Raw genomic sequence first — 14,571 nt, forward strand, 5'->3', positions numbered from 1 at the left:
TATATGCATGTTTTTATATTACTACATATATTTTATGGTATTATATAGCATACAACAACTGCTCTTACAGAGTCTTGTGGCACAGGCTGAGCATATACATAAAACACAGCAAAGCAGCAACAGAAATGTTGGAACAACCTAAAACACTTCTAAATATGGCCCTACAAGCACAAGGTATGTGCAAAGTCCACCAACAAAGCAGAGCATGAGCAGTGTGCAAACGGCCCCCAGAAAAGGCACTTCGGAACTAACCCAAAGACAACCACAACAGCAAACACTCATATTTTCAAACTGAAAATTCAGCTCCTAAGAAAGTGCATCTGTGCCTCTGGTGTCTTTACTCAAACAGACGCTACATGTTTTCCACTGCAGAGATCACAATTCATTGGGAAATTAAAACACAAGCACAATGTCAGCAGAAATCACAAATTTATTAATCCTTAAATATATCAATCATTTACCATTATGGCAAGAAATATGTACACTGTGTCCCATGGTAAACTGCAGTGTTCCAAAATGACAGAAGTGTATAATTCAGTTGTGGTGGAGAGAACAAATCACAATTTCCTCACGTCTTGGTGTGGAAGACAAACTTGGTCTACAGTAATACGTCAACACCACATGCTATGTTAGAAGTATAAAAAAAACCACCCTACACCTAATTTGTTAATTTTAAATACAGTTATGCCACTTATAGCCGCTTCACAAAAAAAAAAAAAAAAGAAAAAAGAAAAAAAAAAAAGAAAAGAAATTAATGAGAAAAAAATGAGGCCATTACTTTTTTCACAGATCCCATTGGCAGGTTAATATGGCTCAACACATTTATTGTAGATGCTTATTTTAAATATATATTGTTAAAATCATGTAGTAATTATCAGAGAAGCTTAAGTCCATCTACCATACATCCACTAGTAACAACATCAACATGTTTAAGAACTGCTTTTGATTAGTAATCAACACAGAAAGGTGAAATGATACAAATCAGGAAGCTTTCCCATTTTAAAAAGTTCTGGCTGCCGAGTTGTAAATTTTGGACGGCTAAAAAGGACACTGAGATACCATGCACTGTACAGCACTGCGGGGAGCAGAAGCCTGCTGCTAACAGAACCACGGGGAGAACAAGAGCAGCCCGGCCTGGGCTTTCCTGGAACAGTGGAAGGGAAGAAACCAAAATTCTTGTGATGTTGTATTTTTACAGCAACATGAGGGAAGGAGAACTAGTCCCTGTTGCAAGGTTTGCGTTCTGAACTGCCAGCAGAGCGTTCCTCCCTCGGCCCGGAGCCGGGACAAACCCATCAGGATCGCCGGCCTCGACAGCGAACACTGTCAGGGGAGCTTGAGAAACCGAGAGCGGATGGAGGGCAAGTGCGAGGAGACACAAACCTGTGGTAAAGTGTTAGGGTCCCACGGAAAGCCGGCGTCTCCGTAATTCATTTCCAGAGAAGCAACAGCAGCAGTATAATGTAAGTAAACTCTTCATACTTAGCTTTAAGGCCTAATATTTCTTGAATATATTAACCACACAGCTGGTCTATACATTAACCAACATTATATTTTTTAAAGCCTCCTTAAAAAATTTACAGTACATCCTAAAAGTGATAAAAATCTTTCTCTTTCCTTCCATTTTAATCCTCAAAAACTGCCTCTCAGTTATCACTTCGTCCCTTACAATTTTTAATTTTGCTTAATCAACCAACAGTGACTTTCAGTTAAGCAAAATAAGAAAGCAAAAAGAACTCAAAAGGAAAACGGAAGCTGCTGACTCACCAGAACACTGACAATTAATTCTGGAGTGGCCAAACCAGCAAATGAGGAGATTTTTCCAGACTAATAAACTAAGAAGGCTCCAGCTGGTCCAAAGCCAAGATATTAACACTTTCACATTTATCAGTGATTTTGTCCATCTACGATAAAAATCTGTTTTACAGTAACGGAGCTGCCAGCATACATCCTAACCATTCCTACCAGAACCAAAGCAAAATCCTGGGACTTGGGAGAAAAGGAGGAGTCAAAAAACAGTTCTTAAAAAAAGAAGGTAAAATATACCTTTTCTTTTTTTTTTCTTTTTTTTTAATAAACATGATAGATTTTAAAGTTGTCTGTCAAAACTTGGCATAAATGGAGCAAGTGACAAATGTACTGTGTGTCTACTGCTGTCCATCCAATATCTCTTTTCGTGTTTTACGCCTTGTTATTCTCTATTTGCATGGAACATCACCTTCATTGAAATGTTAACAGTGTAGATGGAATATACAGCAACGTGGTGCATCACAAATGTGTTACATGAAGAACCTTCACAACTTCATGCACTCAGAAACATGCATGAAGAGAACAGGATGGCCAAGATGGTAATCGACCAGGTGCGTTGGGTACAGAAAATGCAAGAGCGGCACCGCTGATATTTTTAGCTAGGAGGAAGGAGAAAAAAACAAACAGATTTCCATTACTGAGGTAACATCACCACCAGATAACAACACATGCTCAAGTGTTAGCCAATGCTATTGAAAAAAAAACACCTTCTCGAGATCATTTAACACCATACAGGGAAAAAAAAACAAGGGAAAAAACCTCCAATCAGGCAAGGCATTTTTTTATTTTTCAAACCACTTTACAGACATTTTCCATCTTTACAAGGTGCCAGAGAGGCTGTTAAAAAAGGAAACTGAGGCAGGAAGCCAGTGCCTTAAAGCATTCCCCCTTAAGTGCCTTAAGGGATTCCTTAAGGGAGGGAGGGTGGAATTCAGCCATGAATCTCTGTAACTTAACTTCCTCAGCATGGACATCACAGGCACTGCCATGGACTGAGGCTCTCGTACAAAGATTGGACCAAGAGACAAGGAATAATCAGGTGTCATTCACATGCAAGACATGCCAGAGCCGTATGCAGAGAGAGAAGGAACGGAAAGGAGCTGGAAGCAAGTATGCAGCTAAGTGAGGTCGTAGCATCATTTTTATTACCGTAGCATCTAGGGGCCGGAGCCGTGGTGGGATCCCTCTGCGCTAGGCACTGCACAAACACAGAACAAACTCTTTACTCAGCATTCTGCTGGCTGGCACTGCACTTATACTAGCAAAGTATAAGAAGGTGGGAGCCGTGATCAGGGAGGGAACACCAGCCTCACTGAGGCTGAAGTCAGGTTAGGGAGTCGCTTTTAGGTCCACCAGCCCTTTGACTGCCCATACCGGGCAGGTGCACTCTCCAAGGACAAGCAGACACAGCTCTACAGAAACACTTTAGCCCAGGTCCCTAAGAACATGGATACAGAGAAGAATTCTACCATCACTCCTATGACTCAGAGAGAAACAATGGATGAGACAGAAACCCAAGTTTGCCTCATCCAACTCACAGCAAAACTACGAATAAAATTTATTTATAAACTAGATACGTGTTTGTGCTCATATTCTTTTCCAAATAAGTCCTCTGCCACAAGAAAACATTTCCCTATATCTATAGCTACCAAAGAGCTCAATTCTATCCTTAGATTTATGCACACTCCTTCCTGCAATCCCGAAAAAAAGGAAGCTACTGTGCTTGCAGCAACTGACTTATCATCTAGGATACCATGTCTGCAGAAGCAGATCACAGCTATAACTGTTTTTGCAACTTTATTAGATTTGAGATTCATCTTCAGACATGATGAACAACATATTTTTTTATTATGGAAATGCCATTATCAACTACTGTGCATTGGTAAGAACTACGTAAGTAGCTGTAGACTGTATACATTTCAAATAAAGGAAGGATAAACTAGAACAATATGTTAATTAAGTTTCTTCTCTAGTTTTCCAAAATGGAGTTATTGCTGCTCTGACTGGGAAAAGCAAAGGTGAAATTTGAGACAGTGCAAAAGTCGTCAGGATGGGTTATAGAAGGTGATTCTAGCATGGTGCTACATGGGAATCTCCCAGTCAGACTTAAGAAGATGGGAAATAAAGAATATGCAAAAGAACTAAAAGAAGAATGACAATGTTTGTACTGAAAGGCGAACTATCAGCCTAGAGAAGACTCACTAGTCCTGAGCACAAGCAGCAGGACCGATCTCACACAGCATACTGACACTTAGGTGGAAGGCACTATGAAAAGAAAACAGGAGCATTGTGCAAGAAGAATCAAATAACCTTGAGGGCCAGGTAATCCAAAAATACTACATGGAATAATAGGAAGTGCAAAGCTCTGTAGAAGTTTCTATATACTCAATGGTTGGAAATGAGAGCTGAGGATAAACAGGTGGCTGGCTTAGATGAGCTGCAGATGAGAAAAGCGCAAAAATCGTGCCAGAATAGAGCAGGGAAAACAAAGACATTGTGGAATTAAGTAAAGCCCTGACCACAATTGGACAGAGGATTTCAGAAGAAGCCAAGCTAATGGAAAGGCAAGCCTCAAACCAAAAAGACAGTAAGGAGACAAGGTAGCCAGGAAAATGGAGATCCTATCAGACAAAGCCATCTGAGGTAGCGCTGGCTATTTACCCTACAGAAGCAGAAGGTGGGAATGATGTGATCAGCCTTCCTACAAACCAGTTCATGTCTGCACACCTATCCAGTGCAGAAGAACAACGATGGCATAGAAGAACCAAGGATACACTGAAGATAACTAAATTTTACACTGGAAAGTGAGGCTCCTAACCATCAGACCAATGATATTTTGGAATAGTGCTATGAGCAAGTCCAAAAACTTCTGAATTCAAGATAAGAGCTGATTATGGGATTTATGTAATATTGTTGCCAGTGTGACATATCTAGGGCTATGCTGCTGTCTCAGGGAATCTCTCCTTAAGCCTGAGTCCAGCTCTAAGGCTTCTCTGTGACCCCATAAGCTTGGATACCCCTCACAATGCTGAAGTGTCCTCTGTCTGGCCTCATAGGCTTAGAACATTCACCGATACAGGAGCTGCCCTGCAACCTCAAAAAAATTACTCAATGGTAAATTTTCTTCTCGTTCCACCCCTGGCAGTCCCAGAAATCCTCACCTTTATTAGAGAGCACAAGCAGCCGCAAAGAACCTCCTCAATACCTTCCCAAAACCACAAGTGGTGAAAAAAAACCAAACGCAGAGGAAAAGACTGAATGATTCTCTAGTCCAGTTCATGTCACTGGGCTGTAAACACTGACTGTTGAGGGTGCAGTGGGCCAGGTGAACCGGCTTCACTTGGGCTTTCTGGCTCTACACACACCCAGGTCAGATCCCTTGACAAACACTGCTTTACGAAAACCTCAAAGATTTACCTAACACTGCATTTCAAACAAGTGTAACTGCTCTTCCAATATTATCTGTTGAAACACTGGCAGTGCAGCTGGAATGTGAGAAAGGACAATGCGGTTCCTGTTCCCATTGGTTTCACATTTTGAAATAAACCAGTTACCACTAAGTAATAAAATTTCTTTTTTCCTGAATAAAAAAATAATACAAAATCATCACTGAGGAGTTTAACACTTCATTCTACCATATTTTTTACTTCATCAAGTATTCTTTCATACAGGAGAACAGTGTTGCAAGAAGTAAAATACGAGAGATGATGAAGTTCAAAGCATGAAATCTAAGCCCATATCATCCATGCCAGGAAATTCAGCCACTCTCCACATTAGGACACCTCTCACAAATGGCATTGTATCCTACACAGTGGGCTCACAACTGAGTGAAGCAAGGCCTGGACCAGTGCTGCCTAACTGGGAAACCATAAGCCAGTGACGTTTGGGCTCATTAGTGGAGGCTGTAGAAGAAGGAAAGCCAAGGGCCTGCGCAGAACCTCCTGAGGAAGCCATGACTTTTTATCTTATTACTGCAACCCCGAGTGTGCTGTTATTAACCATGATGACAGTGTGGCTCAAGGAACTCTGTCACTGACTGACTCCGAGGGTGTGGCAGGGCCTGGATGAACAGCAGAGAAATGCTGATGGGAGACATGCGAGTCTGTCCCATGGGGATGTCAAAACTGTCTGATGGGGAATACTCAGCAGTTACGCACGGAGACTGTGGGTAAGAGATAAGAACGTGAGAGGTACTGGGATGGCTCAGTTTACAAGGTAAATATGTAAACTGGCTCAAACCCAACTTGCAGCGAACGTACCTAGGTCTGAGAAAGTAGAGGTGGCTGGAAATCACCCTAAATATTAGTCAAACTTCAGTTTTTCCCAATAGTGACACTTTTTTACTTGAAACTTTCTGGTCAGCTCTCACAGCTCCACATATCGTACTGCTTTTTATTCTTCCAGGTTTTCCAGCAATTCTCTTCCAGGTTTTCTAATCCTGTTTTGAGTGGCTTCTATCAAGCTTTGTCTACATTAAAACACTTTCCTGCTTTTCAAGCTGTCAGTTCAGGGACTGAGTTGTATCGGTGGGCATCACAGTAGAAAACAACAACCAAAAAAGCGCATTGTTTTAAAAATCTTTGCACCAATACCATATGCACACCAGTGGGTATTAATGCATAATAAACAACCACAAGAAAGGACGCTACCAAGAGGACGGCTCACAGTTTTTAAGGCCCAAAGCAGCTACTGGACTATGTGGTGTGCCTAGGAGGTGTGAGCTGGTGGTGGAGCTGTTCCTTACTTGATGGGCACGGTGGGCGAGCCCGAGCGGTGGAAGTGCACGTTCTGCCACTTGCCGTCGCGCCGGTGCCACACGCGCGTCTCCTCGGACTGCATAGTCTTTGGCATGCCGCTGCCGTCCATGTACTGTGTCAGGCGGATGTAGGCGATGCACGCTGCGTCCTCGCCCACCAGGTGCACGTGCGGGTTCAGGATGATCGTATGGATCGGCTTGTTGCTTTTGGACAGAGCTACGAGACACACACACACAGAGGCACGCACGGGAGAAATCACATTCGCTCTAAGTAAGCCAAAGGAACTCATGCCAACCCCTTTTACAAACAAAAAACTCAGGCTTAGCAGATACAAATTCATAATTAGTGTTTAACGATAATCATACCTGATAACTAAAACACACTGTAGAATGAGCAGAATCCCTTATTATATACACCATGAATAAGTACATATCTTTAATCCATGTACATACTTAGATTAAATAAAGTAGAGAGCACCATCTGGGGTTTCCCAACATTTCAGTTTCACTGTTATGTCTAATGACATTTATACTTAGTAGTTTCAGTTAAAATAATTCCGCTCTAAACTCATTCTTTATATTGACTTTTTCTTTCCAAATACCTGAAATTCTCCTCCACTCTGAGGTGCCCTGTGATGTGTGAATGAGCAGAGCAGAAGCAGACTGAAAAACACCTATAGCAGAACTCTGAAAAAAATAATACTCCCTTCCCCTGCCCAAGTCGATTAACTCCCAAACTAAAATGCTCATCAGATGAGAGACACACAGTCACAAGGAACAGATGAAGATTCAGAGATGAAAAGGGAATATTTACCATTCTCAAAGTAAAACCGGTGGAAGTCCATCCCTTCTACCAGATTACCCAAAGCTTCAGGTTCAAAAGATGTAAGGCCTGGATCACAGATTTTTCTGTGGAAAAGAGGAAATTCTGCAATGAGCACATGTGGTTATGGATCATAACTTTGGAGAGATTATTTATAATTGTTTCTTTCATTCCTTTCAAACATTTCACCTACTCATGCCATCACACTGGAAAAGAACAGTACTTAACATGAGGAGAAGGCACGGAGTTCTGATTTCAACTCAATTAGTAAATTTGGCAGCTTACTTTAAGTTGACCACATTTCATATAAATCATGTTTTGACCAAAAAAAGACCCACAGGTCAGTGTAATTCCAAGTAGGACTTTTTACTTGTGATGATAAAAGCTGCTGCTGTGCAATGCAAGGGGATATTCTTTATGCCTCACATCATTATGTAAGCAAGATTTAAGTATTTTCTTTTAACGACAATCGATTTATACTAGCAGCTCTTCTGAAACAGGCAATGGCTGAAGCCAGGGCAAAGCAGCCATGAACACATCTTGTGTTTTGTGGGGGTATCTGGGAAGGCATTTCAACGGTACATAACTCCAAGCACAGGCACTCACATATAAACAGGAGTATTTACAGAGACAGTGGCAAATACCCCACCTCTCCTCACTCCCTCCAAAATGAGGAGCTTACGTGTAAGCTTCGAAGTCCCCGTTGTTGATGGCTTCAATCAACTGCTCGGTCACCTTGATAATCTCCTGCTTACGAGCTGGGGAGAGACACAAACCCAATCTTACAGAGGAAGGCAAAGTGGAAGGTGACAACTGACAGGTATTCTGCCACTTCCCAGCTGCCACTTCTCTTCCTTTCTACGACCAAAGGACATGATGTTACATTGCTGCTTTACACTGATTTGCCTTTAGTGCACTCTTGTATCCACAAGGAAATTAAGCACATGTCAAGATCAATCCACTTCCCTATTACACTTCTAATCATCTTTCCTTCACGGAAGGATCTTCTGTTTAAACCAAACCCCAACTCTGAATTTCAAACTCAAGGAAGCTGATTATTGTTTCACAGGCAGTCAGGCTGTAGCAGCTCTCTTGTGCAAGCAACAGTTGTAATTCCCCAGCACACTCCTACACACGGATTTGACCATTAACACAAGCATGCCTGGAATGTTAAAACTGAAGTACTGAGAGAGATCACATCCTTCTTCAAAAGAAAATGCTGGGGAGCACATAAAGTAACTTTCCAATGCTGTGCTCAAAACTGGCACTGTGGTGTTAACCTCTTCCAAAGTGCACACCTAAAGTATTCCGGTACAAAGGACCAAAAAGAAAACAGCAAGGAAAAATGTGATGAAGAAAAAAGTGAATATAAAGATCTAGCAAGGCTTTTTGTGAGTAGCTCTTGACTATTAGCACTATGGCTAAGAGTATTTCAAGTACGAATTGCCTTATTTTTCACAAAGACTGTGGAAAGAACAAGGACTTTTAATGAAGAGAGCAGCAATGCCTCCATTATCAAAGGTTTAATTAACATGGGCCAGACTGTGTGGACCCTGTATGGCACTACCAGCACCAGCCAAGTGGTGGGATGGCTGAGTCAGAAATAACGGTGCAGCCTTACAGAAGGCTGGCAAAAAGAAATCCAGAACAAGCAGACCTCGTGCAGTGAGGAAATTACCAGGTCTGCATGCAACAGCTCACATACATACAGCTGAGCTAAAGGATTTGATTAAATAACCCAGTAACACATCTCAATCAGAGATGAGGAAATTACAGACCATTAAATCAGACAGTGGGAAATGAGGTAAAAATCTCTGATCAGTTGCTACATAATCATGAGCTCATGTCAATGGATAACGATATTAGCAATTAATTTGTCTACAAAGGTACTGTAAGTTTCCACACACAAGACACAAAACCACACGGACACATAATTTATCATCACTTGGCTCAAGACAACTGGCAATATTTCCTTTTTCACTAACATCAGTCATGCCTTTCCTGAGTTTTACCATGGTACCTTTGATGTTGAGATATACAAGATATAATTCCACATCAGCCCCAGAAGGGAGAAACTGAACTGTGTTGCCAAACTGCTGGTTTTCCTGGTTTTAGTTCCAAAATTAAATTGCAGTGGAACATTTGTTTTCATTAAGCTTTTTGACAGAAGCCACCTAATATTGCAGAATGTGGTTCCAGCAAAGTTTCTCTGGGCTGTACTAACATCCAGGAGAGCTGTGTCTGCAGATGTATCCATGGCATGTAAAACACATCCATCAGGAAGCTCTAGAGGCCAGCAAAGCCAGCAAAGGAGATTACAGCAGTTATCGCTGGCTCCATAGAATCAATCAGCATCCAACTCCAGCACTGGTGTCAACACTTCAGGAAAGACTTCACAGTTTCCAATGCAGACTCTCAGGAACAGGAAGATGTTGCCAAATCATCTGCCTTTCTACTCAGTCCTCAATTTTTCTACAAAATTACAAGCACCACGTGAAACTCTGTGAAAGTCACTATGCTACTCTCACCTTTCAGCAACACCCAACTACACACGTACTAGACAATTACATTTCTTCTTACGTAGTGATCTGACATTCTCATCGGCAGTGAGCCAAAGGGAGAAGTGGAGCACAATTTAGAGAGTGCAGTTCCAGAACTGATTTATCCTATTGTGCAAAACTCTTTGCCTTGTTCTCAGCCCTTACTCAGTACAAGAACAAGGCAATGTGAAATAACAGCAGGCATCAAAGACTAATTAAAATACTCAGGAGCCACTGTGATTTTACACAAACCTCCTCCTGATTGTTTTTAGCTTTTACACCTTCTCCTGTGGGTATTTGTGGGGGTGCAGGGAGACAGACTACAAATAGAGACCAAAAGTGTTTCTGCTTCGTTGTCTTGGAAGCAGAGGTTTAACCTGGAAGCAAGGAAGGAAGGAAGAGAAAGGAGGTGGGAAAACTGAAATACAAACAGAAAACTGGAAGGAGACTGGAAAGCAGCAGAAGGAAAATACAGCTGTGACTTGGTGGCCACATGCATCCAGTCGAATCCTTGTACTTACTCTGAGTGCAAAGGAAGATATAGGGAGGGCAGTGGAGATGAACTAAGGTGAAACAGTATTGGTAGGAGCCATGTCCTGCTATTGCAGACAGCATCTGAGAAGTAACTGTCAGTTCTTTAGAGTGGTAAGAAAATCACCAAATTTTCAGTATAAGTTTGATGGACTCCACCCAACATGTGCTCTTCGATACTTCCAATTTGATTTCCATCTAAATACACACTCCAAACTATGCAAGGACAACACAAGGCATTAGGGAAGAGGCATCTAGCCAGTTCCCATCTGCCTGATAACTGTCACTTACAATCACCATTTGCCTTTGATTTTTTCATTATTTATTTTTTTATCCAATAGTAAACTTGGCTTGTATTGAATTCTAGGACAATTATGCTGTTTGATGTACAGTGGCAATTTCATGCTATTATACTTTTCATTTGATGTGCAGTCAGGACTCCATAAATAAAACTAAAGAAACTAAACTTCCTAAATGAAACTGACAGCTGTAATGAGATTATGGTAAAACTAGTTCAGCTGCTTTTTCTACAGAGTGTGGTAAAAGTAATTTCAAAAAGTAAAGCCTGACCCATCTATAGTTTCTTAGAATATGACAATGGCTTTCTCCACAGCACAGAATGACATACTCTGTACACAAAGGATAACTCAGCAAGAATACACCTGGTGCCTTTAAAATGACTAAGATGTGAGGGAAGAACACTGATGACAGAAGCCAAAGGTACTGAGCCATTTTCCTGAAAACCAGTAAGGAAACAGACTGCAGACATAGCAAACTTATGTGGAGAAGATGGTGGCTTTGATGTTCTTTGCTCAGAATATGGGTGAAGTAAATACATTACAGAAAAGACCATGGACCTGTTCCTTAAAGAGCACCTTTACCCCCATAAGGTGAAGGAGTTAAGGTAATTAATAGGGGTTTAGCAGTTAAAAAAAATAAATCCCCTGCTTTGGCAAGTGAGTAGGCATATGACTAATACAAAGGCAGTTCAAACGAAAATATTATGAAGAAGAGCTATATAAAGACCAAATAATCAGAAAAAGAACAAACACCAACATTTCCAACCACTGGCTAAAATGATTTCTGCAGTACTGCTGTAGCACGTATGTTAAATTTAAATGAGTCATGAACCTCTAGCTATATTTCACTTTTTTCCTTGCTCAGGTACAAGATGAGGGATATCTTTCGAAATTAAAGACCACCATTAACACTAACATCTAAACAAGATAAAATGAGGAGAAACACCATTTAAGCAAAAAGAATCTAACACTATCAATACTTTAAACCTACAAGGAGCAGTTCCCCAGGTAGTGAAATCAAGTATCACAGGAAAACAAAAGTACAAAACAGAAGCAAAAACTGTTTTTCCAGCAAGGAACTCTGTGGCTTTTTTTTTCCTTTCCTGTAGCCCCAAGAAATATATTAAACTCAATCTGTAAGAATCACATAGAAATGACATATTGTTATTTTGGTATTTTGATTGCAGGGAGAAGGTAGAACATAAAAATGAGCTGTAGATATGTGAAAGTGAAGCCTTCAGAAATATCTGTACCAGAAACTTCGCGTTTTACGACACACAAGAAAAAGAACCCTTGTAACTCCCTGACCACCGTATTACCCATCATGTTTTTCAAAACTGACACCACTGAAAATAGTAATTTAAACCACTTTATGCTTCACTCAGATATTGGAATGTCTTTCTCCTGCCATCAACCCTTCAGATGACTATGTCATTGCTGTACTGCAACAGCTAAGCAGTGAAGCACCTTTCCAGAAGAACAAGGTAACCTTGTTCCAGATTTGCATATGCACTTGGAGACAATTAAAATGATTTTGCTTCTAACTTGATCACATATTTCTCAAGGCAAAAACCCTTAAAACTTTTCAACTCAGTACACTTAACTATGTATCTCAGTACACCTCAGACTGGATTAAACTCACAACATTTTGGACGTGTCTGTACAGACAAGTGAGTTCTCTCAACTCCCCTCCCTTACAGTCAAGGGAGAGAAATCAGCACTTTCAGGGCACAGTTCATCATATCCTAAAATAGATTTTTAAGACAAATGTGACTCATCTGACCTATTTGCATTGGCTAAAGGGAGTCTAGACAACTAGCTCAAACACAGATCTCTATACTGTGGAGAAGGGTTAAATGTGGGGGGACAAATACTACTGGTTGTGCTGTTGTTTTAAAACAGGACAGTTGGTATCAAGGTGACAGTGGTCTGCTAAAATGGAATAGCACAGCAGGGGGAACTCAGCTTCACTTCCCATCTAAACATCGGCCCAACAAACAGCAGTTAGATGGAAAGCACACAGCCAGTCAAGTTATTTCTATACTCTGGAAATGACTGAAGTCTGAAAAGAAAGGAAGAGACTAGAAATTGTATCCTGTGTTGTACAACAAGTTCTGGTTGGGTGGATGTACCAGATTTCATTCATCTTTACAGCATGGACTCCTAAACATCACACAATGTTCTTCCAAATGATTCTGACCACACCAATATTTGCAAATTCTCTGCTGATAATTTTCTTACAATTTCTGCCACAAATATTCCAATTAAATAGGGGAGGGGAGAGGAGGGAAGGGGAGGGGAGGTACATGAATTAACAATTGACTGGGTCTCAGATCTACACAAAACCCACCTAGACCCTCAGATGACAAGGCATGCGCCAGGGGACTTGTCATTTAAGAAGTTTATCAAGATTCAGTGTACAGAAGACCAGCACTTATCTCTTACTTCACACTTAACCTTAAACTTTGATAGGGACTAAAACATCTGAGCTGTTATCTCACATGCACATCCTTTTCCTAGAGCCTGCTGATTCCAAAGACTCACTCTGATTCATCGAATTATGACATGGATGGATGATCTGCAGAATATTATTTAGGTTATTTTAGGTTAGGTATCTTTCAGCTATCTAAAAACTGGTAAGCCTGCTACTGCCCTAAAAAAAATTTAAATTCTTTAGCTATGTAGGCAAATATCTGAAAAACTAACCCAGAACTTTTCCACCCTGTACTGACAAAACAGATGCAATAAAATTAATGCGTCTATTTCAATTAATGTTAAGCAACTTGTCACATGCCATACATAGTATATTTTCATTTATATGGAATCAATTATGTCTAAAGATGCTCTCTCTTTATGTGATTATACGAAAAAATTACACCGATATTTATGCAGCATAGCAAATATTGGCAAAGGTTTATTTTTTGACGACAAATCACCTACAGTCTCAGATCAAAACTGCATCATGGTTACCGCACTTACAAGACACTGCTCTATGGTTTCCCAACGGGCTACTTACATCGTGGAATCTGGCTGCTGTCTCCAGAATGATGTTTGAAGCCTTGATGAGCGAGACATTAACAAGATTTGCTGCTGTGCACGTTTTTATTTAGACTGTGCTCCTGCCTAATCCCTCAACAAGTTCAGAGAAACAGGACATGTGAGGTTGCCAGCATTCAGATCTGAAAATGCTGGGCACATAAAGGATACTGTATGGATATCCACCGTGGATGGAATAAAGCCTTATGGCAGGTGTTACTGACGTGTCAACCCTCAGTGTTACGCAGCCTAGATCTCTCCTATTAATGCCTCTCTTTTCCCAGGCTCTGGGCACTTTGTGCTGGCAGTATTTGTAGTTCTAGTCTGATACACACTCACCCATATATTGATACAGCCTCTCTTGCTCCTCCCTCAGAATGAAGCTATGCTTTCAGCATTACCCAGCAACAGCTGTGACCAGAGACAGCCCATCCTCTCCAGGACTGATTTCTCTCACCTGCATTAGCTAACCCCACCAAAAATTCCACTCAAGTTTAAAATAAGGTTCACACCAATAACACACAGCCCATGTTCCCAAGGGCCCACCTGGATCTCACTTTTACCTGTGCAAATGACCACTCTTACCACTAGTGCAACTGCCCTAATACCTGTTGGCTGCAGGATCAGAATCTGGCAAGCACAACCCAGATTCCCAGGAAGTCATTCCCAGTTTCAACTCACAAGGTCCCTTCCCTCTAAGGAATTTCTGAAGAATTTCTGAGTTCATTTATGAACAAGAAAGGCTCTACCCAGGTCTTTTACATTCTACCAACACAG

The 14,571-nt window shown here is 41.0% G+C and overlaps 1 protein-coding gene across 32 annotated transcripts in view; it reads right to left on the reverse strand.

Annotated features, from left to right (window-relative positions):
• Positions 1–412: 412 nt before the first annotated feature.
• Positions 413–14,571, reverse strand: part of CAMK2D (calcium/calmodulin dependent protein kinase II delta) — a 123,123-nt gene continuing 108,964 nt past the window's right edge. For 26 of the 32 annotated variants that reach the window (XM_069012496.1, XM_069012493.1, XM_069012499.1 and 23 more), the window contains 5 exons: positions 8,071–8,146; positions 7,380–7,474; positions 6,554–6,782; positions 2,959–3,007; positions 413–2,408 (listed from right to left, as the gene is read on the reverse strand). In XM_069012496.1, the coding sequence (XP_068868597.1) occupies positions 3,001–3,007; positions 6,554–6,782; positions 7,380–7,474; positions 8,071–8,146 (407 nt within the window). In that variant the 3' untranslated portion in view covers positions 413–2,408; positions 2,959–3,000. Of the gene's footprint in view, positions 2,409–2,574; positions 6,783–7,379; positions 7,475–8,070; positions 8,147–14,571 lie in introns of those variants that run through there. The other 6 variants (XM_069012495.1, XM_069012502.1, XM_069012513.1 and 3 more) reach the window with 3 other exon arrangements.

Source organism: Aphelocoma coerulescens, chromosome 4 (genome assembly GCF_041296385.1).
Source record: "Aphelocoma coerulescens isolate FSJ_1873_10779 chromosome 4, UR_Acoe_1.0, whole genome shotgun sequence".
In the NCBI taxonomy this organism is placed as follows: domain Eukaryota; kingdom Metazoa; phylum Chordata; class Aves; order Passeriformes; family Corvidae; genus Aphelocoma; species Aphelocoma coerulescens.